Genomic DNA, 27,913 nt, shown 5'->3' on the forward strand with positions numbered 1-27,913 from the left:
ATACCAGATTACTTTTTGAAAACCATACAGTGACTCGATATCTGGGTTATCCTTTGCAGCAATTAGGCAATTCATTTGGCATCTGTTTGATTGTATAATTTAATTTCCATATAAACAGCATAGTTTAAAAAAAGACAAAAGCTAGAATGTTTAAAGCTAACAAAAGATACAGTGACATCAGGTTGACATTCAAAAATTTCTTTAGCAAAATGACCAACAAAATTTTGACTTAATACAGTGCATATAAAGTTTTTTAGAACTGAACTTTTTAAATATTATTTGAATTTACCAAAACATGAGCAAGATTTTAATATCAAAGTGCTAAACAGTACTGCCTTAGAAGTCACTGCAAATAAACTGTAAAATAACTCTGCTTGTGATTTGACAGATATTTTATATACAAATGGTTAATAAAAAGACACGCGCACACACACACGCACACAAATATAGGTATATACATATATATACATACACATTATATATATGTATATAGTTTTCCAACTGGTGTATCTGAGTCAGTGTGAACACCCCATTTAATTATCATGTGTAACAGGGTTCCCATGAGCTGGCAGTCATTGCAATAAATACAGGCAAAGCCATTACAATATACCATGCATACAAACATTTATACAAATAAAGACACTATGCAACAAATTATCTCATATTAATATGGCATCAACAGTATAAACATACAAAAAGGAGTACGAACACGGAATGTTTAAACGCAGCCCACTATATCCTTCCTAGCACTTACATTCATACTATTTTACAAGACTTGCTTGTTCTTGAAAACCATCTTCTGTCTGTTTACTAACAAGTTTCTTGTGTTAGAAGTCTAGAACTGAACTATCCCTGATACTGACCCTGTATGCTCCAATCACTACTTACACGGGTTTCCTTAGCTAAGGAACAACTGAGCCACAATTGCTCCCGTGTCTTCCACATACATTTGTCAATAAGTCACGCTACATGGAATCAAGTTTGGAAAACTCTGTCAGGTAAGTTAGTGCATGTAATTTTCTCCCTTGATTTCTTCTGTTTGTTTTCCTAATAAAATAAATTAGTTAATAAACGAGACTTAGTAAGACAGCACTTTAAAAAATTGCACTTGAACATGGGAGCTAACAGCCATTGTCATTTTGCTATATTTGATTTGTATGAAATGTTTAATTGAATGTACTTTGCTAAAAAAGTGAATTTTTGTTTAGATTGTGCTGATGTATGTGCCCTTGATGCAGGAAGTATGCTAAAGGTATCCTCACAAAACACATACTACCCTGGCAAACAACAATTTGCTGTTCTTTCAAACACAGCTTCTACAATTTTACTCCTCACAGACCATGAGGTGTTAAACAACAGATTTAAAACAGTCATGTTAACCTTTTACTGCTGCTGGGATAGCATTGTCCAAAAGTGCCATATTAGCCATTTAAAAAACCCAAATCACACGAAAAAAAACAAAGAACACAACCCCAAACCAGTAAGCCAGTAAGTTTCAGGCCTCAGGTTGTAAGGACAAAGCGCCAGAAAAGACCTCGTGTTAGACTCGGAGCGGCTTTTCTGTTAAGTGAGGGCAGAAATGTTAGCTGTAAGTCACGATCCGTTTGCCTGCTCTGGCGGGCGTTTGCCTCTCAGGAGGGTGGTTTGACTCAGAAGGGTAAGGTGTCCAGAAACAGCCTGTCGATGATGGAAGGGGCTGGCACCAAATCTTCCAGTTTCAGGTAAAAGATGCGCTGCAGTCCCAGTGTGCAGAGAGAACGCAAGTCAGCCAGAACACCCAGTACCTTCGGCTCTGCAGACTCGAGTGGTTGTCCTTTGTTTTGGCAACTGAAAGTTAAGTGATCTTTCAAACTGCTTGTGATCTTGTTGCATAGCTCTTCCACTTTCTTTGGTTCTTTTAATCCATGTCGTTCTGCAAAGCCAGAGGAAAAAAATCACATCAGCATCCCTATCACAAATGGAGAGAATGCGTTTTCTTGGGTGTAACCCAGGTGCATGCGCTGGAACTCGGAGCAAAAAGTGCTCTGAGAGTGTAGATTTCTCAGAACAGCTGGGGTTACATGGAGTTAGTTAACCTTTTTGCCACACAAAATAAGAGAGAGCAAGTGCCCTTTTCTCTTTATCTACTAAAACAGGTGACAGAGATGCTCAGTTATGATTGAAATTCTGGTACAAGGAATCCAAGCATTCTGCGTATCTGACATGATTTTCATGATATGAGGCAGAATTAATTGGGTGATTTTGCAGCAAAACCATCACAGGAGGTGTTTTGGAGATTTCCGTGCTTCCCCACCAGTTGTGAATGCTCAATAACTATGGCAACCATTATTTATTCAGTGAATTCAAGTGGCGATCAATATCCTTAGCTAGCTCCATCAGCGCCCGGCCTAGAATTCCACCAGGAATTTGCAGACACTCTTATAAGAAACTAAAGGCACCTTACTATCCTTTGTTATTTTGATCAGCTGCTGCTTTTTAGTTTATTCATCTTTAAAAGCTCTAAGATAAAAGAAGCCTGGAAGTTAACTATTTTGCTTTGAGTGAGCAATGCCTGAGCAGCTGCTATGCTATCCATCACAAAAACCTCAGCACTCCTAAAAGGAAGGATAGATGGGGTTTATTCCCCTTCAAATATCTTTAAAAAATACTATACTAATGTTAAATGCATTCACAGTTCTTTAAGCATGAGTAGAATCAATCAGATTTGTGATTCATTAAAAGCAGACTTTTTACAGGGGAAAGAATCCTATGTTGTTTGCTTAGTGGATGAACTAAAGTAACAGAACAAAAAAAAAATCAGAAAAAAAATCTCAAATTTGTGGTGTTTTCATTTGCCTCTGACGGAAATACACACGTAAGTAAGAAATGACTTCACAGAAAAGTCATAATAATTTACACATGAAATAGAATTGTGCCAGACCAGATATGGCAATCAAAGAAAATGCAGGTTATATTAAGTCAATTAGATATATAAAGCAGTGACAGCAGTGGATAAGGAGAAATGTGGCAGTTCTTGTGCTTTCTGCTTTTGAAGTCATCTCCTTCCCTGGGCCTCTCTCCCATCCCAGGCAAACAGCAGCCACATTGCACCCATTGTCCCCAAGTCTTGTTCCTCCATGCCAGGAGGAGCAAGCAATAGACATGTCCTCTATTTGTCCCCCAAGGAACAGTGAAAAGAGTACAGCTCTCTTTACTTCCAGAAGCAGGAGTACTGCCTGCACCAGGCACAATGGTGTCTTGCCCAGTCCTGTGTATAAAAACTCCTTGCTCTCCACCTGTTTTGGCTTAGATACTCTTTAAAAACCAATAAAACAAGCAGGATTCAATGAGGGCAGTCAGAAATGCAAAGGTCTAGTTTTCCACTGATAGTCACCCATTTTACACTTTTTTTTTCAACTGTATTTACTTAAGCAGAGTTAGCTCCTGAATATACTGGTTTGGGAGCAGAATCAGAGAGCTGTGCAGACATGGACATCTCTGTCCAGAAGCTGCTGTGCTCACTCATTTAAGTACTATCAATCTGCCCTGTTGTTTCAAAGCAACACTTATCCAGCCAGTGACATCTGCTTCAGACATCATTTCCACCTTGCAGGAATTAAAAACCCTAGGTATCCTAAGTGCCTTGTTTACATTAAAACATGAGAAGTCAATGAATATTTAAAGCCTTTCCAGTAAATGGTGTATAGTGTAATTACGTAAGCATTAACTATACAGGTCACTGAGAGTAAATACTTAGACAGATTCTGCCATTAAAAATCTTGGCAGATAAATATTTTATACAGGTTGGAAAAGCTGTAGGGCCTTTTTTTTTTTTTTTTTTACCACTAGCCTACTGAGAGAAACTGCAGGACATTAAATTAATCTTACAATCTTTGAAGAGTGCCCATCTTTTAATCTATTTTGTTTCCTAGCTGTGTAAGTGAAGATATTTTGTAGATGTAAGGAGCTGGAATACTAGAATGGATCCAAAACCTGACTACAAATTAGCAGAGCACATTTTCAAACCACTGCCTCAGTAGGTGTATACCTTGCTACAGAGTATGAAAAATTATCTCTGTCTCTGGAGCGTGCTGCAACTTTGTTAGCGTTTCCAGCCAGAACTAAACAGCTTGCCTCCCACTGACAAGTTCAGAAGGTTTCATGAAAAAATCATGTGTTTTTGTGAATAGCCATGAAATGTACAAGGCAAAACACTATGTGTGTAAAGATTATCATATTAGTGGCCTTACTTTACATAATAAAATCATGGAAATTCAGAATTAAGAGATACTCTGTCCTTAAAGTCTGGGGCTACAATATTAAAGCAGTCCCTGATAAACCATATTGTCCTCCCCTGAGTAATTGCCATACAATGGCCTTTTCTACTTGTAAATCTCCAAAAGCGTTAATTCCTCATGCCTGGAGCTGCCTCTAGGGGCTTTAGTCTTAAACTCCTCAGGCATCCATAGAAAGTCAAAGCCATCTATTTGGAAGGACACTGAATAGACCAGCACTGCCACTGTAGTTTCTGGTGGTACAACACAACTATTTTCTGAAGAACACACTCATCTAAGAATAGGTTCCTCGGTAGACTTGAGGCATCTAGGGCCTAATTAACTCAAAGATTTAGATTGAACAGGAGTCAAATAACAGGAAACACATTTTCTTGCCTTTTTCACATGCCCTGTTCTGTTTGCACAAAGAAAGTGCACAGTCTTTCTTATCCAACCTAAAGGGAGCAGCATGAGGCCCCTGTGCTAGAGGGTATACAGTGGCACTGAAGCCAAGGGCCTCATTCTCTGTCTTCCACAGGATGGTCTTATCCACATGGGAATGATAAGGCCAAGATTTTTCCCAAGAAGTACAGCTGGCCAAAATAAATAGGTTTTCTTTAACTGATTGAGGAGATGTGTAAATATTATCGTAGTCAGACTTTCTTATAATGACAGAGGCACGTGTAAAGCTAATACAAGATTTCTCAGCCTGTAACAAAGCAAGATTGTGTTTTAGGATATCATTGATTTTTGTGAGAAAAATAGTGATTTATGGCAAAAATGCTATCAAAAAAACTCATCACAAGTCTTACGTCTGAAGCTCTGCAAACTTAGCTTATACTGGTAAACTGAACACAGCAGTTTTTTACATATTTTTCCTTTTCCCAGGAAGCTGAATGTGGTTTTGTGGTATCATTACACTGATTGGCAAAAACTCAACAAGAAGAAAGTAAAGACCCTAACCCCTGACCTGAGGTAGATCATGCCAGGGTCAGGCAGACTGAGCACTATCTTTACAGAAAATGCCTCTCAGAGAATGTGAGTACCTCAAAGACCTTGGGCTCTGCACTCTGTGTCACAGGGTATCACTTTTAGCCTCAATTAATTCTGAGGTGTCCAGAAACGCAAGGGATGAACACTGCAGTCTTAAAATAGGCCTCTTGATTTTCTTGGTTTCGATGTAGTTATGTGATTTTCTCTTCCCCCTTCACATTTCTCTTCCTCTTCTATAACTCAAATAAGCACAAGGCTCAGTTGCCTACAGCTTTCTTGTGCACACACTGCTACACAGGAATATTGCAAGCGGGCAGATCCAAGAGTCTCCTTTCCTGTTGCAGTCTGGCCCATATTTATCCTGCCTAGCTCTCAGACACTTCACAAGGGTCCCCAACCTTGGTGCACAGACCTCACAAACTCTTCCTAACACTAGTGTAAAGATGGGCATTTTTAGAAGATTATTACAATTTTAGGTGCATGAATCATCTTCTGGAAGTGCCCTGTATTCTCCATCAGGTGACCAAGGTACCTGAAGTCAGGTGAGATGAGTGGCCACACAGAATACCATAGTTTGCTCCCTCTTTTATGAAAACCACAATACAACACAGAAATTGCTGGTTGCTGTAGAAGCAAAGAGTTCTTGTCTCAACAAAGAGGTGGGAGTGTAAAAGGAGGAGTGAGTACTTTACTTTGACGCTGACAGTATTTCCCTCAGCTAAGTGGCAGGGGGAAGGCAGACAATGCAATCTGGAGGGTTTTTTTTTTATAACTAGCTCTCCTACACTCCTCCAGTCTGCCACCTGCTTGTATGTAGACCCAGCACATGAAGCACCCACTCCAGAGGATATCCTGGCAAGAGGACTGAAGGAGATCTGCTGCTGAAGAGTAGGTAAGTTTCAATTCCATTGGGAGGTTGGACAAAGTAATGTTCAGAAGGAACTGCAGCATACTCATACTCTTTTTAGCCACACTGGTCTCATCACTGTTTCTTGGTATGACTGATGGTGCTAAAAATTCTGTTTATAAACTGGAACAGAAAGCCCAACAGCAGGAAGACAAACACAAACTCCTAATTAATTGAAACCTCACAATATTCTTCAGTGGTCTGGTGCCAGTCTAACAAAGCATTAGGAGTGTAAATAAGCCCAATACATACAGTGGTTCTGGGCTGGTCTGTAACACACTTAAAATAAAACATATGGTGAAAGAGCTTGGCTGAATGAGGGCTAGCATGCTCTGTATTCAGAAGCATCCCACTGAGAGTGTCAAGTGGGCAAAATAATAATGGTTTGATGTGGATAGAGAACGGAAGGGGCAGAGAGGAAAACATAATCAACAAGAAGAATGAGAAAGAGAAAACTCTAGCAGTTCTAGAGCAGACAAAAATTTGAGGCTGAATTAGAATGTGCCCTTCAGATGATCTGTACTGGATTCTCAGTCTTTCTATTTACACTCTGATTGAAAAAAAACTAACAAATGGTCATTTGGGAAGTTTAGGAAGCATTTTAAAGCACAGGCTGAGTTAGTATCTAGTCTACTCTGCAAAGCTGCATCCTCAACACTGCCTAGTCCATCATGGAGTGACTGTGCAGGAACGCTTGCGATCCATGAACACTCTAAACTCATAGAAATCCTCTGTGTGGAATTAACAACAGAACTTGATCCAAGATGACCAGCATTTCCTTTCCATGTTGGTGCCCTTCGTTAGCTCACTAGATGCTACATACCAACAGAATAAGTAATCCAAAGGAGAACATGAGAGATAATTTTTCTACTTTCATAGGCATGTAAGGTGAGCGTCATGTGTTGTTTCCCACTTACTTTCTTCTGGGTGATGCTTAGAGCAACACTCATATGCTGCGGAGGAAGTTGTGTCCAGCCTTTCTAAACCAACTAAAGGAAGTTAAAAAAGAGAAGAGAGACAGAGAGAGGAAGATCCTAAAGGAGCACCTTACAGTAAAAAGATGTGCTTTGGCATGACAGAGTTCTAAGTTAACTGTTTGCAAGCCCCCACAGTAAAGATGCAAATTCCTTCATTCTGGGTGCTCTTTTAAGCGGATGTCTTATCTGAGAGGACGGGAAAATTCATCAGTAATCTGACATAATGCTTTTCCTTCTAGGCAACATACCACAGATATCCAGGACATATAAAAGAGATAGAAAAAGCAAAAAATATATGGACTTTCTAATGGATTATATAATACAAAATATTGTACAAAAATCAGTTTTACCCAAAGCAAGCAATGTAGAGAACTACACTGAAAAGAGAAGAATGACCCTACATGCCTATATGCATCCTGTGCTGTCATCTGCAGCTGTGGTTGGGAGAGAACATGGAGCTTTGCAGCTCCAAACAAGTCAGCAGGGCTAATTGAAGGTCACTGGAACTACTGGAGCTGTTACTGGGGAGACAATCTGACATCCCAAACTGAAGGAACAGCCTTCAGTATATCTTAAGACACTGGGACCAGTGGAACATCTTTTAGTCTCCAGCACTGAATTTTACATTTATTCCCTCTTCCTTCACTGGGAGACATATATTAGTTGTCCCTGTCACTCTTGAAGAACACAGGCAGAAAGAGAGTAGTGACTCCTCTTACTCTTCTCCCTCAGCAAAATTGCCAAAGATTGGTAGTATTTAAGAAGGTTTGCTTTCTAAGTGCACATCTTTGTTTGGGCTTGGGACAGCACTCATTAAATCAAGAAGAATTAACAGGTCATTATTCTCAGAAGGAATTTTATCTGGAAAGAAAATTCTTGAATTTAATGCTACCTAAATTGCTGCACAGTATTAAAACAGGCTATGACTATTACAGATCACAGGACTGTTATCTTGGAGTTGATTTTTTGTTTACTTGGTTTTTTTGTTTTCTGGGTTTTTTGTTTGTTTCATTTGATTAAGCCATCAAGCCATCAAATAGCCATCAGCTATTAATGTGATAATCAAGAAAATTTTGTTCAAGGCAGCATTCTGGTTTTGCAGTGTTGTTTCTAAAGGCAAACAACTAGAAAGTTTTCTCACTCCTTATTTTGAAGCAGATATCAATGAAATAGATATCCACCTGGAACAAGGGAGAACCATGGTCAGATTCCCTTCCTGTTGGAATCAGACCAGAGATAGGGCCTTGGGTGTCCCTCTGACCACCAGCTTGTCCACAAATCATCAGACACAACAGCCATTCTGTGGCCTGTGAAATATATCAAGTTGCCTTAAGACAAAAGACAGTGGTACTCAATAGTTGGATATCCTATGTTCTGGGAAAGGTTGCTCTTCCTTGGTCTGACTCACAGAAAGGGCTTGAAGCAGAGTTTGCCAACTACCCATTGCTTTCAACAATCCATTACAGAAGAAAAGGATGTCTTCCCCAGAGATAAAGAAGGGCACCTAAACCACCCATCTAAATCTAAGCCAAGCCTCAGAACAATGTTTAAAATTTTTCAACATTTCAGATTCTTCAGGTTTTATCTTTGCAAGTTTTCTCTATATTATTTTTTCTCTTTTGGTCTGACTAGCTGAAAACCATCACATGGCTTGTCATACTCAAACTGAAGGGAGGAGACAAGAAGCCATTTCTTGTGGGATGCACATCTGAGCTAAATCTCAATGTTTTCCTGAATAAAAAATTCCAATACACTAGCTAGAATCACCTGATTTCCTCTTACATGTTTTATTTTTAATATTGTTCATCATTATACAATGCTATCCGTTTTCAGGTGACCAAATTTCTGGCTGAGTCCCTGAGTTAGCTAACTGCCCTTGGATATCTGAAACCTGTGAATATAAGTCACTACAGCTTTGGTCTAATTTAGATCACATGAAAATACATGCTGTCCTTAGACAAAATCAGCAGAGATATACCAGCCTCACGAAATAAAAGAATAAGCAGAAAACAACATTAATTTTAAATACCATCTCACACAGGAGAAAAAAAATCAAGAGAAGCTTGACAAACAGAGAAAAATCTTAAAGCTTCTGAACAGAAATTGAACAGAAATTGTCTCCTTTTAAAGGCAACAACTGCTTCCATTCATTTAGAAACTTTGAGAAGACAAGCACAATATAGCAAACTCCTGTAAGTGCTGTGATCAAGGAAAGGAAGAAATGTGGGATGTATGCAATTAAAACCTATTTCTAATTATCCTAAGGTGAACTGAGCCAGCCACTGGACAACACTGTCTCCTTATGTAAAGGGCAAACAAGCAGTGCTTAACTGAACAAATTACCATGTTAAAACAGAAAATGGTTTTGTAAGGGCAGTAAGTTTTCCTCCTATACATTTGCTTTTGCTACATTCACATAACTTTCTGGGAATCCTGTTCATCATCCTGCAGACTCTCAGCCTCCAGGAGGATAAGCAAGAACATACTACCTATGGCTACCTAAAAAAAAGACATATCTCATATATAGTAAGTAATCTAAATCACTCAGATGTGTGCTATATGTATGTATATATATATAAGTACATATGCCTGGATATAAATATAGAGAGGGACAGCACCTGCCCTTGATTTAGTTATATAAATGCATATACATACATAAATACATTATGTATGTATATAAGTATACACACACATACACATATATGTAGGTGTTTATAGTACATATATGTAAGTAGGTGTGAACATATGCTAGTGCATGTATATATGCAGTAGAAAAAAAATAAATTTGTAAAGTTCTTTCTGACTTTAACATGCCACTCATTTTGATGATTTTTTTTTACAGAGTAAAGCAGCTCCACTTAGTTATTCTGATCTTAAATGTTTTATCAAAGAAACCAGAGCCTGGATCTTAAAGTACCCTTTCCAACTGCAGAAGAAATTAACAGAAATTAAAAAAAAAACCCTGAAAATACTTAAGAAACAAAGAGCTACATACATACAATAACCCTTCACCAAAATGCAGGAAGGCAGCGTACTGTGCAAACTCTGAACACAAAATCTTGGCCCCACAAATGCTAGCAAGAATTGGCCAATTTTATTTTATCTGTCATTTTATCTCAGGGTTGCCCTGACATCACTCTCATCCCAGGTAAAATGAAGACTACAGCTGGTGTTGCTGGGGCCACTGCCTGCATAGTGCATGCCTGAAATACAGAAGGAAATCAATATCTATCCCAGTGGAGCTTATACGCATCCCTGGGAAGATCCAGCTCAGGGCACACTGATGCCCTGTCTCACACTGATGACACGGTTGCACTGTTAAACTGTTATCAGTTTTTCTGATATGAGTGTGAGGCTCTTTGAGGAGATGACTCCTGCTCCAAATTCTGCTATGTGGTTGTCAGACACGCTTTCTCCCAACTCCTTCTGCTGCATCAGCCGTGACTCTTCTATTGCAAGATGCCCAAGGTATCCTGGGCTGTATTGTTTCAGGAATGCAAAAATTACACCTTAAAAGGTTATCTTCCCCTATTTTGTACTTACTGGACAGATTTGGAAGATTCTGACATTAGTTTCCTGCTGTTCAGCCCAGCAAGCAGAAAGGGTCATACAGTCACATGCACACCCAAAAGCTTTTGTACAACTGCAGAATGTGACTTTTTTCTCATAATTTGCTGATTTTCCTCTCTCAGAAAAGCAGTACATGGAATATCTAGGCTAGCCTGGCTACCAAATGCAGCGTGCCTGCCCTCATGGAGCACTCTTTCTGGTCTAGCCATTTTGCTGAGAGATGAGCTATGCTAGCTGTACAGCTTCTAGGTCTCAAGCTGTCTTGATATTACTATTCCTACACTGAAGACCTAGCTCTGGTAATTTTGTTAAGATTTTTTTTTATGGGACTTCAGCAAGTATCTTGAATATTTTTGTAGGAGCTACGAAGCAGTTTGCTTTTTAGAGATGACTCCAAGAAAACAATGAAGCTGCAAATAAATAGTTAGATTACATTTTAAGAGGGGTGTCTGACAGCCTAATGCTAATCCACAATTTCAATATGGTCATGCTAGTGCTTAAAACTCATAATTACTTCACCCTCAATATAGCTAAATTAACTGAAATTGTTTGAATCTACAATAAAGCAAAGCACTAGAGTCTTAAGCTTTCTGTTAACAAAGAACACTTACCTGTAATCATAGTTAGAGCTGATAGACTTGCTAAGGCTGGGATATCAAGGTTAAGGCTCTTTAAGTTTAAGGAAAAGTCTTTAATAGAGTCGAGCCACTCCCCAAATCCACGAAGGCACTGAAGTCTATGAAGCACGAGTCCATTGCAGAATACAAACTTATCCTCAGCAGTATCAGACCTCAAATAAAAACAATTGAAAAAATTATAAATGCATCTTCTACTTTACAGAAAAATGCATAACCAGTATTGAGGCATCTGTCATTTAAAATCCAAGGCATATTATCCCGAGACATATGTGGGCATTCACGTTTGACAATATGTTTCTCCCTTGGGGCCAAAGTACAACAAACAAGCTTCTGTGATTTCTTACTTGGTAGAGTTATAAGCCTGAGGTTAGCTGCAGCATGTGGTGTAGACTGTCTAATTAGTTAAGATTTTAGTCCTGCCCAAAGGCATAAACAGAGAAGACATTTTGCATTAAATACTGTATGTTTGAACCAAAGGAATACTGAGTGCATTTTGACATACAAAACTAATAAAAAGAGATAGGTTCTGCAGCTCTCAGCATTTACTTAGTATCATCTGCATTTTTCAGATTGTAAAAATTGGCAGGGAGAAAATAATGGAGAACACACACAGTAATGCAGGACAATGCACATAACTGCATAAACTCTTTTATATGAAAACCTGTGTGCAAGAGAGAAATTACAGCCAAGCTCTCATCTTTTTCCCTCTCTATTACTAATATTTTTGCTAAAAAACACATTAAAAGGTCATTTTCAACTTAAATAAACATGGGCATAACTGAAATCACCAGTCTGCAATTTTGCCAGTTCCTGAAAGTGGATTTGGTAGTGTCTTAGCTAGTACTAGACTGACAAAGCATCTCACTCTATTAAGTGACTTGGTATTAATAAGAAAACCAATCCAAACAAGATTTTAAATCTTCCTCATCCCTTTCAAAAACAGATTACAAAGGGAAAAGAAAAAACTTTCATACTTGGAGTGCATTTCTATATTTCATACTTATGAGTAAGGAGCAGACTTGCTCAAATAGTACCTGAGGATCAATTTTGATTACTATGTAGGAGAAAAATGGGACAGATCAAATAAAAGAAGCACATTGGTGACATCCATGATCTCTTTTTAAATCACCTTCTTGATTTTTCCCACAGTGTAAAACAAATTAAACACCATATCCTTTGTGTGCAAACATTGCTGATTTTTTTTTGGTGCCTTTTTCTTGGTACAAATGACAATGTTCAAAGACAGTGCCATATTTATTCCTTAAAAATATTCAGATGGGTGATTTTTCACATCATCTTAAGAGAAAATTAAATAAATAGTTACCTGATGGAGAGTCTTAGTACAAACAGCTCCAAAAAAGCTGATTCTATGAGTAATGTCTGATCTTCTTTTGGGAGGTCAGTAAATCCTGGGATTTTTTCTGCCCAGCCTCTAGTTATGTCAATGGAGGCAGTCAGAAGATTATAGAACTGTTGTACATGTTCTGCATCTGTGCCTGCAGCAGCCTGATCAGTGGAACAGTACTAAAATGAAAGCCACAGAAAGCAAAGTTATATGCATTTAAGGGCATTCTGTGAAACATACAGCATTATTTGCCCGACAACATTTCCTTCTGTGGCAAAGCTGGTATTATTTATAAAGACATAAAAAGTAGGTCTACATCTACCTACTTATTTAGTTACCTACAGGCATTTTGCTATTCAGATAGGTATTACAAAAATATTTCCATATGTATAGAAGTAATTTCAAATTTATAACTAATATATAATATCACATTTTACAAGTACCTATATGCTATTAGTAAACAGAAATAGAAGGTTGGTGGGTAGGCTAATTTGCATCACACTAGAAGAGGAACATTATTTGGCTTACTACAATGAAACACTTTTCCCATTGATGAATTTGTCTCAGTGTGTCAGAAATGCAGATTTCTTCCAAAACCTCACAAAGTGCATTTTATCTGACAGTGATAGAGACACATAAGATAAATCACACTTTATCTGACACATGCAGCATTGCTTCATTTGAATACAGAATTGGTTCAAAGTAAACCAGCTGCCCCATATCACCTCTTATCCTTCAAATTGAAGCATTTGAGGTTCAGCAGAACCTATTATCCTGCTTATGTGGCCATAACTCTTCCAGGCAACCATTTGACAGTCTCAGCTTGCTCAGCTTCCCTGTGACCCTCTGACAGCTCCCTCCCCACTATCTCCTACTTCATCACCAGTGGATCCCTGTCACTCCTTTGACACTGCTCTCTCTCTCTTGGCAGAATATAAAAACAGGGGCTTTTGTGGCTTAGTCCAATTCTGTGCTTGGAAAGTGCTGCTGTTTTTTTTGAGCAGGTACTGAATAATGTGGCATTTATTGTAGTAACATCCTCATCATCAGACATCTGCTGGGTTATTTCTGGGAGAGACTTCATATCCACTCTCTCTTACAGGTTCAGACACAGAAAGGCTGAGGTAGTCTCCACAGCTAAAAGAAGCCTGCATACCCTTTGGGAACAGCTTCCCACATGCACTTAGGCTTGAGTCCATCAGCCCAAAGGCCACTCTTAACAACTTTCCAAGCCAGAGTGGAAGCAGGGAAAAACTCTTTTCCCATCAGTAACAGTGGTCTGGCAGCCTGGGAGGACAATATTACAACCATGGGCTGCAGGTATCACCTAAGTTGCTAACTGCCACCCAGAAGTCACCTCTGTGCAGCATGGAGAGATGGGGCAGTAAGCAGAACTTCTCAGGTAGCTGTCCTGTACTCTGCCTCTCCTGGCTGGAGCTGGTTGCTATTGGTAGGTAAGGGATAAAGTACACAATTGTCAGAGTTGCTGACTGATGGGAGAACTACAGCAACCCTAGATACCTCTGTCTGTGTCTGGGTCCTGGTACTAGCCCTTAGTGATTCTGTTCTGCTTACCCAACACTAACTGCATGAGTTTCTCACAGTGAGTTCCAGATCACATCCCTAATCAGCTAGTGAAACAGGTGCAATCCTTCTTATAAAGTTCATGCAGAGATAAATTTTGCCTCAGCTGCTCCAAAGGATCCTATGACATTGAGACAGGTAGAGGCCACAATACAAAGAAGATAGGGAGCAGCAGTAGAAAAATCTGTATGCTGCATCATATTCATGTGTTCAGACCCCCGCTTGAATGGAGCAGCTAAGGATGCTCAAGCAGCAAGAATCAACTACCCCTGGCACTGAACTGCAGCAAGATGCACCCAGGTAATTAATGGGTAGAAAAAGACAATTTACTTTTTCAGAGACCACACATGTTCTGGACCTTCTAGAAGTGACCATGCAGAGCAAGCCACAACAAGTGTGCATTTTGGCTCTGGGAGATGTGTTTTGCTACACACACGGGCTGACCTATGCCTCTTTCTTACTACACAAGGAAACGAAAACAGGCTGATGGAAACTCCTGCCTCACAACAGGTACTGCTAAGCCAAGATATATTCTTGATCCTTTGAGCAGTAAAGAAGAAGGAAAACAAAAGGAAAAGAAAAAAGGTACTACTCATTCTGAATGGGTTCATTCTAAATACAACTCATCACAACTCAGTAATTATGCCAGGTGTTAATTTTTTCCCAATATTTATAAAACATTCCTTTGGCAAAAGTAAGGCAAAGCTTTCACATTTTCTAATGAAGCTGAATGCTGCATTATGTCATGTAACTGTGAATGTACAGTGTGGTATACCCCACGCTGGGCACTGCATCAAATTAAATGCATCTAAAAAAATTATAACGTGTATATTTTAGCAAAGTCTATCCCACGAGGGCAATTTTAGAAGAAAAGTAAAAGATTACACGGAATTGTATAATTTTCAGCTGCTGCAATACATCACTGCTCACTATAAAGTATTAGCACTTACAAAGAGTTCTTAAAATAAAATATTATTTACTTGTAACAGACTTAGGAGCATACAAGTAACATAAACAATATGTATTTTTATGTTTCATGCAGACAATTGTGAGGTTTTATCATGTTCATTTCATGGAGAAGAAGTGATATTTGACCTAACTTGTGACCAAGACAGCTGGCAATCCTGCCCTTGGTCAGGAGGCCACAGGACGAAAGGGCTCCCTCTGATCTGCATTTCTAAACCTGCCCTATGCAAACTGGAGGCAAACCAGGAGAAAGACAAAATACAAAGCTCTGCCCCCTTCCATTCCTTGGAGCGCCTTTGGGAATTAAATGAAATATGACTGTTGCTTAAGGAGGGGGTTGCATGTGTAGCAAGAAACATTAACTTTTATGTTATATCTGAAGAGATTTGGAAAGCCTGAGGTTGGGAAGCCCAATAGCACAACTTAGCTCTGCCCTTTGCCTGCTTTCATCAGTCCTTCATCCACGGCTACAGCTGCAAAAGCCTAACAATAACTTCTCTGCACAGACGAAAGCCTACACTCATTTTTCCAAAAGCCATGATATGTGCCTAATTTTGTGGCCCAGGAAAGGGGGGAATATTGCCTAAAAGCTGCACTCCCCCTCTGAAAAGGCAACATTTCTATTTACATTGGTGCCTACTCTGCATGAATAAGAATGGCAAGGGTCTGTTTCTCATCTCACTTCCTTAAAAGCGTAAACTCAGGGAATTGTACCAGTAAACAGGTGTGAGACCAGAGTAGGGCCCTTGGCAATTGCCTTTTGAAACCAAGTACCTAAATATACCACTGCTGTGGACTGGTAAGTTAAAACCAGTGCTAGATGAAAAGCAGCCATGTTCTGAACAGAATTGTTTCCAATGTTTTGGTGTAAAGTTTGTAGCTTATGTAATTTATTTTTGGTTTTGTTTTCTTCCTGGGTTGTTCATGTGTGTGTGTGTCTACAGGGTTTTCTGAAAGGAAGGGATACACGCTTTTCTCCGAAACTTTTATCAGTCGTTTTAAGACAGTCAAGATATTACAGCTTGTAAACACAAAGACCGTGCTAAACATTAAGGTCATATCTGCAGCAGTGTCAGGGCTGACTCCAAAGCCAGGTTTCCAGATCTGCCCATTTGTGGTGCTCAGCAGGATCACAGCCTAGCTGAATGTACCATAAGTTACAGTTTACAGCTACAGGATTATTCTTCATAGGAATATTTTAGCATTGCAGTGTGTTTACGGCATGTTTCATTAAATTCATTAAATTCAGTTACTTTTGCTCTTTACACAGCATTTGTTTTTTGATCTCCCTTAACTTTTAAAAGTAAGTATAAGGGTCTATGGAAAACATAAGAATCTACTAATTTCTTATAGAATATTTTTGTTATTTCAGTACCACTGGGCATAACAGACTATTATATATTTTAGTGCAAAGAAAAACGTAGATATTAATAGGTTCTAACAGATAATCATACTTAATCTTTTAGCTACCGAGACTAAATTAATTTACTGTCAATCATATCCTCCCTGTAACATCCAACAATTGTTCAACAATTAAATTTGTGTGCTGTTTTCATTAAAAGATAAAGAATTACTGTAGGACAGAAAAAAGTCACATAAAAGTACATAATTTTTGTTCAGTTTTCTATAAATGCAAAAGAACTTTATATCGATAAAGAAATACAACCCATGGCCTCTCGACTCCTGCAATTCTGTGGAACCCAGAAGATTTCTATCAAAGAGCACAGCTCGTCACACACCTTGATATTTGCAAAATGATCTCTCAGACATTCTGAGTAAGTTAAGGTACATGTAGATATGGCTAATACATTCTCCTCATAGTAAGTTGTCAGACACTGAACAGCTAGATTCTTGATAATGACTTGAAAAATAATATGATTTAATACTTCCAGATTAGTTTGAAGAAAATATGTTACAGCATGTATTAAATTGCTAAAAATATATATATACATATATAAGTATAGTCTAAAATAGCATAATGTAATTTTTATATAATTGCAGTAAATATGCTTTAGGATTAAATATTACTTTAGCAACAAGTGATAAATGGCCAATGGAGTTATTCTCTGAGTACAGCTGCTATTTTTAACAGTCTCAAATACAATCATATTTCTTTAAGGGGGAAGAATTTGATCTTGTTTTTCCATAGCTGTAGTTTTTTTCTTATCCTATATCAACGTGCCTAAAAATTGTATTTAACAAGCCATTTCAATGCTGCATTTTAATAACTCCTGAACATTTTTTTTCAGCTTTCAGAATATTCCATGAATATTTAAATTGTGACTATACTACATTAAATCATAAGGTTACAAAAATATAGAATCTTTGGTAAAGCTTTGATGACTTTTCAGAATTTTAATTTTAAAAGGCTTGTTTTAAAAATGTGAGTTTTACTGAAGGAATATTTATGCTGGAGTATCCAAAGCATACCCTGTTCCCATTTAAATAATGGCAAAATTCCTATTGATTTCAACAGGAATGGTCTTTTCCATTCAGTGTCACACTCTGCAACCCTTCTATATGAATATTAGGGAAGTGCTATTAAATTTTAGCCTTCAGAAAATGGAAGTTAAGATATTGGACATACAAGTACTGCTCCTGCTTAATCAATGACATCATAATTGATCGTGCTTCAGCACAGTCTTTTTGCAAGAAGAATGCTCTCTTTATCCATGCATCTTTGCTTTAACTCAGCCACTGAATCTACTGCAGATTATTAGATTATTTTATGATTGAGATCCTCACAATGAATAGTTACTAACACTAATGCCTACTGCACTTCCTTTCCTCTCATTGCGCACCTATCACAAAAAGACAACGTCTGGCTGGACCCATTTCTACCCTCATCCAAATTTCACACTTAATTTCATTTCGGCAAACCAGCTGGTAAGGGGAAACGCAGCTCGCAAATCATTTCTGTGCGGAAAGCAAACAGGGAAAGAAAAGTGAGACATACTCTTGAATAGTCCAGCTCCCTGGGCGTGGAGTCGGTTAAAGCTCGAACGAGGGCATTCATCATGCTGATGGGAGGAGAGGGCGGGGAGGGCTGAGAGGGTTCTTGCTGTAAGGGGCTCTTTGGTTTGGAAGGCAGCCGACCTCTTCTCCCTTTCAGGCTGTCGGTACGGACAACTAGGTGAAAAAAATCCCAAGGGAATCAGTTGTGAAGGTACCAGCAAATGATGGATCAGAATGAACACCCTGCTTTCTTTCCTTACGGTGGCCAGACCAGCAAAAATAAGAGTGTTCTTTAGTTTCAGCACGTGCTCTTGATGCCTTTGATTGCAAAGGAACACAAATGGCACCAGAACTGTGTCAGACCTACGATCGTAAGCAGCAATGTAGCTGCTTAGTGAGAGCCCAGTTGTGTTCCTTTTGTCCATGCTTTGTTTGCAGCATGTTAGTGTGCCCGTGACACCCCACTGCTGAAAACAAGTGGAATATGAAACACAGATTCTAGTGTTTCTACTAGCAGTGTCCCTTTTAAATGACAGAGGCATTAATTCAAAGTAATTTTAGCTTTCTTGAAGCATTTGAAAAAATATGGCCACACTATATAGGCTATATTATCCATGTCAGTATTTGCAATGGGACTGCTCACACAATATTACTCACATGCTTAAATATTTGCAGAATTGGGACTAATGAGTTGATCCTGTTTCCATTTAAATTAATTGCAAATTTACAATCAGCTTATGGGAATGAAACGAGATCCTACGTCAAAATGCACACAATCCAGTGCAGCCCCCAGTGAGATAACAAGGGGAAGCCAGCAGCATTATCGAGCAATGTTCAAAGTTAATAAAGGAGACATTTTGGCCACTGTCAAATTATCCTCTTGTGACCTTGCTGTTCTTGAACTCTGGGGTCTATGGTCTAAATATGATAATAGGGGTGAAAAGCACAAAATCAATACATTACTACATAAATGCACATATTTTGGGGTAAGTTATGAATCTCATCACTGTCAAATTTATTGTAGTGACATCCATGCTGACATACACACACAGAGAGACATGGATTCATAAAACATATGATATTTTAGTTTTCTGGGATCATAAATAGCCAGAGTCCTTACCTTCTTTAACCATGCCGACACTGAGACACTTCTGGAACCGGCAGTATTGGCATCTGTTACGACGTCTCTTGTCCACTGGGCAGTTTTTATTTGCCAGACAAACATATTTTGCATTTTTCTGAACTGTTCTCTGCGAAAATGCAACACAGTAAAAATAGTAAACTGATTGTTTCTTGAGCAGCTTAAAACCTGACAAAATGTGTTTTAATTACAACGTGAAAAGTGACAGTGCAATTCATATAATTAGATAAAATTAATTTCCTAACACACTAGCCTGCAGGAAAAACAATTTTATTAGTGCTAGCTGCTGACAATGAAAATCATCTAGGATTTTTCTGAAGCAAGTCTCTGGAGACAGGCAACTTTGAATGATAAAATCATATCTGAAATTACCAGGTCATCCCATCTACCTTTGGGGATTAGATTATCTCCGCTTTTAATATCCCTTTGGGAACAATTTTCTACTTGGTTCATTCCCTTGATTATTGCTGACCTTATTAAAATAAAATCAAAATGATCTGCAATGTACTTCTTTTGCTATCACTATTGTTAGTCAAATACCACAATAACTGGTTTGGTTAGCCATTAAAATCATCAGGGAGAAAAATAAAAATACCAGTAACCCCTACAAAATGTGTTTGGCTAAATACTCTGGGAAAGTTAACCTGACCTGAGGAAAAAGGACAGAATGATGACATAGTTATGTAAATTTAATTAACTCTAAAGTCATGTTGAAAAAACTAAAACAAAATTAAAATGTGTAGAAACCTGGTAAGCTTTGCAAGAATGTAACAAATAGCAGTGCAAAAACATATAATGCTGCCATACTTAAAATAAAAGATACATCAATAAATAACATTCAAAAAGGTATTACTAGAAAAGACATCAGGAACAAATTAATCAACTCAACATTCAATATTAAATCTTTAATGTCAATTAAATTAATGCATAAATTTTATTCCATAATTTGTGGTGGATATCAGATAACAGCCTCAATGTGCTAAATACAAGAGATACAGCAAATATTGTTCATTGTGATTTGGAGCTGAAAACAGTTTATTTTGCAGAATAAGGTACTGTTGAACTCAAGGGTATGCTATTGATTTCCACAGGGGCAGGTTTGGGATAAAAAGAGCTGCTATTGCCATGTTACGTGTGGTCCCTTTTCTAGTTATATTTAAATAACAAATTAGTTTTATAGGAGACGTATGTGTTACCACGTGGTCAACAGACTATTATTAAGTAACACTGAAAACTCCACCTACAACAAAAAAATGTTGTAAGCCCTCCCCCCAAATACTTTGGGTCTGTTTTTGTTCCCATTGTATCTTTTACCAGAATAGGGGCATAACTACTGTCTTAGCAAGAAGAAATATACAAAATCAACCTCTAATGTTTCAAATCTTAAACTTGCTGCGCAGATCAATCCTACCAAAAGTCAATCGCAAGCTCTTTTCTTAAACAAGCTATTTCTGAAATTAATACTGGAATCTGCACCTTCAGACTCTGATGAAAGGAAATTACAAAGCACCCAGACCTAAGATCTAAAGAATATATTCAACTCTTGAAAATATAAGTGCAAAGTTCCCACTGAGAAACTGCTGTGTCTAAGTTATGTGTGTTGCTACTCAGCTGCAAAGCTGCTTTCGTTGCAGAGCAGGCACGGGGACCCTGTGCAGTGCTTAGTCACTGCTCTGGAGGCAGCTTTTCCCTGGTAAGGACTCCCCGGGCTCCTGAGCTGAAGGGTAATGACAAGGCAGCAATCAAAAGTAACTAGAAGTACTTGGGTTTGTCCCATGAGTGAAACCAGTTTCTTCCTGGTGCTGACCACCCTGCATTCTTCCTCAGGCCAACTTTCCCTGGACAACAAATGGCACTGCTGCCACCACCTAAAATATTAAGTGGACTTTATGATTTCGGGGTTTCTTTCCTCATCTAATAAAAAAAAATTTAAAAAAGTGTAATTGGAATTGGTGACTGAGTAAAACCCAGGTTGAATGTACTCCAGATGAGTTTCACTACAGAATAAACACAGTTTATAGCTTAAACTGGGATGACCTATATTTCATTGAGGAATGCTGGCAGACCGGACACGTGGTTCCCCCAGATCACTGCCACGGCCTCTCCTCAGCAGAGAATAGCTGATCCTTTTATCCTGCAGAGGGTTTTCCTTGACCTTCAAAAACTTTGGGCATCCCTCCCACCCCGCTGGGGAGCTGAGTTTTAACACACGATGTCCCTGAAGCCCCAGGTCAGGGCGGGGAGCCCGTGGGGACAGAGAGGGTGGGAAGTGAGGTGGGAGCGAGCAGGGAGGGGAGCAAAGCGCGGATCCCTCACCTTGAAAAAGCCCTTGCAGCCCTCGCATGTCCGCACCCCGTAGTGCTGGCAGGCGGCATTATCTCCACAGACAGCGCAGGTGCCTTCCCCGGACGAGGAGCTCCGGCTGGGCGGAGACGGGAGGCCGCTGCTGCCGCTCCCGCTGCTCTCGCCCATCAGGCTGGAGGCGGCTGCGTTGAGGCCGAGCGGTGAGAAGGCTAAGGTGGCTGGTCGTTTGGCCAGGTGCAGCCCGTAGGAATGGCCCTCCATGGGAGCCTGGCTGGCGGCGGGCCTCTCGGAGCCCAGGGGCAGGCTCAGCGAGGCAGGGTCGTAGCACATGTGGGCGGCCGCGGACGGCGTGTGCGGAGGCGAGTGCTTGAAGTGGAAGAGAGGGAAGCGCGGAGGCACGGTCTTCATGGGGGCGGCGTCCATCAGGTGCCCACCGGGAGGCAGGCAGGTCTGCGTGGGCTGCAGCGGGGGCTCGTCCCACAGGCTCTGGTGAGCGGGGAAGCCAGGCGTGGTGGGCGTGGAGGGTGGGGATTGCTTGAAGTACATGGAAGTGCTGGGCATCCCCTCATCTGTGGATGGGGGCAGGGAGGGCTGGTATGGGGACAGCCGGGTGTCTTCCATCTTTATGAGGGGCCTCTGGCCAGAGGAGGCAGTTTGCATTTGGTAGAGGCAGGAAGGCTTGAGCTCATAGCTGCCGGAGTAACCCTCCATGAAGGTGCTGAAGCTGGGAAGGGAGGTGGTGGCAGTGGCAGTGATTTCGGTGCTGCTCAGGTCCATGGTCAGCTTGGCATAGTCAGGGTTCATGATGTCTGAGCTGTACTCCGAGCCATACGCGTAGGTCTGGGATGCATAATTCGAACCGGGCGGTGAAGGGCTATACTGCGCTTGCACACAGGGCATATCTGCAAGGGCAAAGGGGCACATTAACAACAAGCCCACTGCACCAGGCCCAGGCCCTCTCTAACTTCTTTCCTAGAAGCTTTCCCAGAGCTCAACTGGGCACCCAACTCCCATTCAGACATTTAAATTTGCCTCGAGTCTTTTCCTTTCAACAACAAATATGCACCAGGGACCGACTAAGCATTCAGTACTAGGAGTTTGCTCTCATCTAGTCAAGGGAGAAACTCACATTTATACCAGTGTGAGCGAGAAAAGAATCCATCTCAAGCTGCCCTACATCTGCTGCTTAATATACATAGGTGTCAATGAGAATTAGATAAGCACAATGAGAACAGTTTATGACTCTGAATCTACGCATGCAATCATGCCGTAAAATTTTTAACATTTTCATGAAGGGTAAACGAAATTATCAAATGCATAATTTTAAAAATTATATTTATTTTTTAAAAAGCAGCATCTGCAGCGCATGTCAGAGGAATACTCAAATCACAAGGTTTGTGACTTAAGACTTGCAAACATCAATTTTGCTTACTCAGCTCTGGATATTTGAAGAATATTTCTGGTCAGCTAATAATTTAAGGTTGCTGTCTCATTATTAGTTTTAGGGCTTATCTTTGGTAGAATGTTCTCCTTTAAAAGTGGAAGGTGCAACACCTCCTTCAATTTGCAAAAATGTTGGATAAAAGATATGTGCTATTTCTGTTTTCATGGGAAAGCAAGGTTGAGGCCAGTAATACAGTTGGTTTTATTCATTAGTCATGAAACTTAATGTGGTTCACTGATAGCTGGAATGGTCAAAGCAACACAGTGCCTGGCTGAAAAGATCTGATTGTTATTTTCTTTTACATTTCCTACTAGTCTGCCATGTAATTTGCTGGTCACAGGAAGTAATAGACCCAGTTCTGCAATTCACTGAGGTTTGCCTGACTAAACACTGTGAGATTCTAGACCAATATTTGCAACTTGAACTAAAAGTGTGTGGTGTATTTTGGTTGCACAGAAGAGGAATGAAATGCATCAATTAGTATAAATTTTCTCATAAAGAGAAAAGTAACTATGGATAAAATGTATATCAAAATTAAGTGCAGTTCATCTCTCCTTAATCAGGGTAATTTATATTCCAGATGCACTTGAGAAATAATTCATGTTAAAAAAAAAAAAAAACCAACAAAAAAAAAACATGCCTTGTAAATAACGAGAACTCTTAAGAACTCTTTTCACTTACAATTTTAAAATATTCACTCCTGGCATGCAGAAATCCAAATAATTTGTGTTAAATCAACTTTTAATTATTTCCTTCCCTCTTTGCAGATAAATATATCTAAACTAAGCCCCAAATTTGAATTATCACACTGTCACAAACCATTCACATCTTTCTTCCTCTTGAGAAAACACTAAAATCTGAGGAAAGAAACATTAGTGCTGTTTCCTGAAATTAAGACCTTCTTTGCTTTAAATTCAAAAGCTTGCACAAGGAGGCAGGACAACCCTCCCCCCTAAGCCTTGCCTCCCAATGTTATTTATGCATTATTCTACTATTCTCTTTTTTTTTTTCCTGTCAATTTCTGTCCATGCGATTCCACACACACACATTTCCTAGCAAGTCGTATCATTATCATTTGCTAGTTTAAGGACTGGCTGTTAAAACATAGTGATCAGTGCTTAATCAGATAGAAAGGGAATTAAATTCTTTCCACACACCTCCACTGAGAACTGATGGAGAAATACAACAGAGTGAGTTCACAGCTAATGTCACAACTGGACATGTTGATACACAGCTCTATGAAGTAAAAATGGTTTTTTGCTAGCCCAGAATATGAGCAGGAGTTCAAGGGAACAGATCATTATGTCCCTTTTTTTTCCTGCATTTTTCCAAGCATAACAGAGTTATGTCACTGAATTCTGTGCAAAGTGGAGCAGAAAAACAGAAGTCTAAAATAACTCTGACTAGAGGACTGAAAAAATATCCCTAACCTAAAGATCTGGTCTCTCCTGGCTCTGTGGGACTCCTCCTACCTTGCTTTTTGTCAGCGCACTTGTCTAAGTCTAACCTCTACTTTTCCACTTAGGGCACCAGTATTAATTCCCCTGCAAGGAAAATAACCTGGGACCTTTTCTTTATCCAACAATATTAAAATAAGAAAAAAAAAAGCCCCACAGGAGATGCATTGAAGAGCAACCTGTCATCAAAACCCAAATGAATGGATAAAAGCATCAGGACAGGGACATTAGGAGCTATTACTATGGTGTTCTGCTTTCTTTTCGAGAACGTGAGGTAAAGGAGTCCCAGTTTAACGCCAGGCAAGCTGGGCTTCTCACATGGACACTAGCACCCCCAACCAGCTTCCCCTTCAATCTGGCACGCCTTTGGCGAGGGGCTCGCAAACCCGTGTGCCCAGGCACGGCATCTCCAAAATCGCTGCGAAAGACACGCGCTGCTCTGATCCTTTTGGGATTTAAACTCCCCGGGACGTCGGGGGCCGATGATGCCAAAGGGATTTGGGAAGGGTAGGGGCCGCGCCAGGAGCTCCCGCACCCCTCTCCTCCTCCTGCCCTTCTCCCGGAGCGGCAGCTTACCTGGTGGATATCTTGCGCGCTGAATGGTGGGGCTGGAGGTGCGGACGGAGGCGGCGGCGGGCGGCGGCGGCGGGGTGGGTGCCGGCTGGGACCTCTCTGCGGAGGCGGGCCCGGGGCCTGGCCTGGGCGGGGGGCGCTCTTCCGACCCGGGTTCTGTCCGCCGGAGACAAGGCACAGTCAGGGGCGGCGGTGTCCGGCGGGGCAGAGGGGAGCTCCCCGCCTCCCCCCGGCGCGGCGCCTCGCAGGGACGTGCGGGCACCGTCCCCCGCACTCGCACGCCAACCCTCCGCCTCGCCCCGCGGGTGGGAAGCGGGAGCCGGCGGAGGAGCGCATTCCTGCCGGCTCCCGCTCCCTCATCACACAAAAGGCAAGAGAGCACCGGGCTGGGACAACGGAGCCGCTGGTTTGTTCTCCAGGAGAGGAGCTTGGGGAGGGCAAGAGGATAACCCCGGGCGGGGTGACTACAACAAGCGGGACAGCATCCCCGAGCGTCCACTTCCCCGTGAGAACTTTCTCTTTTTGGGATGCAGAGACCGGGAAAAATTGCAGGCTGGGAGTTTCTATGCAAGGTACCGGCCAGACTTGAGGGGTGTCCTGCCGACCGGGCTTAAACCCTTTGCGGTGTCTCCGGGCCCATCATCACCGGCGGGGAGGAGGGAGCGCAGCCCAGCCGCCTCCCCCAACCTTCTGGGCGCTGCTAGCCGGACTCCGCGGCAGCGCGGGGGATGCTCGGCCGCGCCGGCCCCTGCCCACGGAAGCCGGTCTCCGGCGACTCGTTCTCCCGCTTCTCGTCTATCTTTTGCCTTCCCCGCGCCCCTCGCCTTTGAACCCCCGCCAGCTCCTGGGGTGTTAAGCGCCTGTCAGCTCGTCCCTTTCTCTCCCGAGGGTTTTGTTCCCTTACGAGCTCCTACGAGGCGGTTTCCCGCTCGGCGCGGAGCGCCCTAGGGCTCCTCTCTGCCCCCCCGAGCCGCCGGTTACCTAGAGACACTCGCTGCGCCTTTAACCACGCAGCACCCCTCCGGGCTGCCGCCGCCCGAGCCAGGAGCGCAGGGCCGTAAGGGCTGTAAATTAGGAGGAAATAACTACCCTTGTCAAAGCTCTTTTCTTCCTGCGTGCACTTTACATTCAGCCCCGAGTGACACCCCTCCCCACCCTGTAATACGAGGAGGAAACCGTGAAACTCTCCATTGTGATTGTGACTTCTTCAGGCGAGTTTCGAAACCTTCATTTACCCGGGAGGGACTGTGGAGGGGGAAGCTCCATTCAATTAAAAAGTTTCGTGCTGGATTTCCACCGCCGGTTAGCTGGCGATATTTTTTTTTGGGGGGGGGGTGGGGGGGTGGTGCGTGGGAGGGATCGCTCCGAGCCGCACGGTCACTCCAGCAAATATCCACGAGATCGCGTGAGATTCACCTCCGAAGAAACCGTCTGGTCTGGTTTAGTCCATTGTTTTTTTACCGGGGCTTGACTCCAGCATAGAACGGTCTCCACGGAGGAGAGAAAAATAGGGCGAAGAATGTAATCGAGTGAAGCGGCTTGGATAAAAGTTAGCGATTCATTCCCAAACTTTTTTTTCCTGGAGGAAAAAAAAAATCCTATCCCAATACACTAATCTCCCTACATAAAACAGTGTTTTACACCCTTTCCCTGAGAAATATCCTCGCACGGATTCCATCGTACCCAAAAATTTCAAGTTAAGTAACGGCGTTCTTAACTAGCCGTGCTAAGGTGAGCGGCATCTCCGCTCGGGACAGGCTATCGCGATAATGCTGCCCCGATAACTGTCCCTCTACATAATTCAGAACCCAACGCCCGCGCTTTCTCGCCTCTTTCCAAGACTGAAACTTCTTTCGCAGCTATTAAGGCGAGAAGGCAAAGGCGAGAGGCGCCGCGGGGGCAGGGAGCGGGGCAGCGGCGGCGCAGCCCAGCCTCCCCGCACGGTACCGCCCGTGCCGGGGCACCGCGGCCCCTCGTTACCACTTCTGACCTCCGGAGGGAAAAGTGCACATTTCCGAGGAGCAGATGCCGGGCAGACGTGCCGTGCAAACATCCCGTCTCATTTCAATACAATATGTCACATTCCAGCAATTACCTCTTGGGCGAGCTCTTTGGGCTGCCGAGGGGGGCTGCTCTCTCCCAAAGTGAGATGAGCTCAACCTGCCTCGCCGTCCCTATTAGACAGCTGAACTTGTGCAAACAGAGCCACCTATTTCCCAAGCGCGGCTAAAGGAGGGAGACAAATTGCTGCCATTCATCACCGGCGCTGTAAACTCCCCGCCGCCGCCGGCAGCATCATTTCCATGACAACAACTAGCAGGAATACCTTAGTACCACCGACTCCGGCTCCCGCTCCGCTCAACCACAGCCCTCCCGTTTGCGAAGAGCAGCAGTGCCCCGCGCACGGCAGGAGTTGCCGAGACGGCAGGGACGCTCGGAAGACGAGCGGCAATTGAACATCCACGGGGAGGATGGGGGAGGAGGGGGGGGAAGGTGAGGGAAAAGTTTCAGCGAGAGCCCGGCACGGCAGCGCATCGGCTGAGCTGCATCGCTCGCCGCCGGCATCTCCCCAGCATCTGTACCCCGGCGGCGTAACTTTCACGGAGTGGGGACATGCCGCGCTGTCCCTATCCCTCAGCCGCTCCCGTTCACTCGCATACGTACTCGGTTGCTGTGGAGGTTCCGTCTTTACATCTAGTTTGTAGGTGCCCGCTTCCTTAAAGGCGAGTGTAGGCGCTGTCCAGCGGCAGGACCCGAGACACAAAATCCCTCAGACTCCGGGTAGCTGCAGGTCCAGAGGGTGCGT

General features: G+C 41.9%; 1 protein-coding gene across 4 annotated transcripts; it reads right to left on the reverse strand.

The window, feature by feature from the left end:
* Window positions 1–74: 74 nt before the first annotated feature.
* NR4A3 (nuclear receptor subfamily 4 group A member 3) lies at window positions 75–27,913 on the reverse strand. Of its 4 annotated transcripts, none has more exons than XM_021528679.3 (7): window positions 25,111–25,249; window positions 21,646–22,535; window positions 19,309–19,438; window positions 18,190–18,362; window positions 12,663–12,862; window positions 11,312–11,490; window positions 75–1,912 (listed from the first exon to the last, which is right to left on the reverse strand). In XM_021528679.3, exons 2-7 carry the CDS (start codon window positions 22,531–22,533, stop codon window positions 1,650–1,652), a joined length of 1,833 nt encoding a protein of 610 aa, XP_021384354.1. In that variant the 5' UTR covers window positions 22,534–22,535; window positions 25,111–25,249; the 3' UTR covers window positions 75–1,649. The 4 variants fall into 4 exon arrangements, with proteins under 4 accessions (XP_021384354.1, XP_085427943.1, XP_021384353.1 ...); XM_085571817.1 differs by lacking the exon at window positions 25,111–25,249 and adding an exon at window positions 27,772–27,913 and having other exon boundaries at window positions 1,506–1,912; XM_021528678.3 differs by lacking the exon at window positions 25,111–25,249 and having other exon boundaries at window positions 1,506–1,912; window positions 21,646–22,697.

The sequence above is a fragment of the Lonchura striata genome, chromosome 2 (assembly GCF_050655825.1).
Source record: "Lonchura striata isolate lonStrDom1 chromosome 2, ASM5065582v1, whole genome shotgun sequence".
NCBI classification, from domain to species: domain Eukaryota; kingdom Metazoa; phylum Chordata; class Aves; order Passeriformes; family Estrildidae; genus Lonchura; species Lonchura striata.

Excerpts from the sequence above, each read along its gene's own strand:
- NR4A3 (XM_085571819.1), bottom strand. The coding sequence starts at position 22,557 with ATGTGCCCCTTTGCCCTTGCAGATATGCCCTGTGTGCAAGCGCAGTAT. Across the intron at positions 19,439-21,645 it reads GCTGCAAGGGCTTTTTCAAG|AGAACAGTTCAGAAAAATGC; the intron begins GTGAGGGATCCG and ends GCATTTTCGCAG. Across the intron at positions 18,363-19,308 it reads TGTCGGCATGGTTAAAGAAG|TTGTCCGTACCGACAGCCTG; the intron begins GTAAGGACTCTG and ends TTTTTCACCTAG.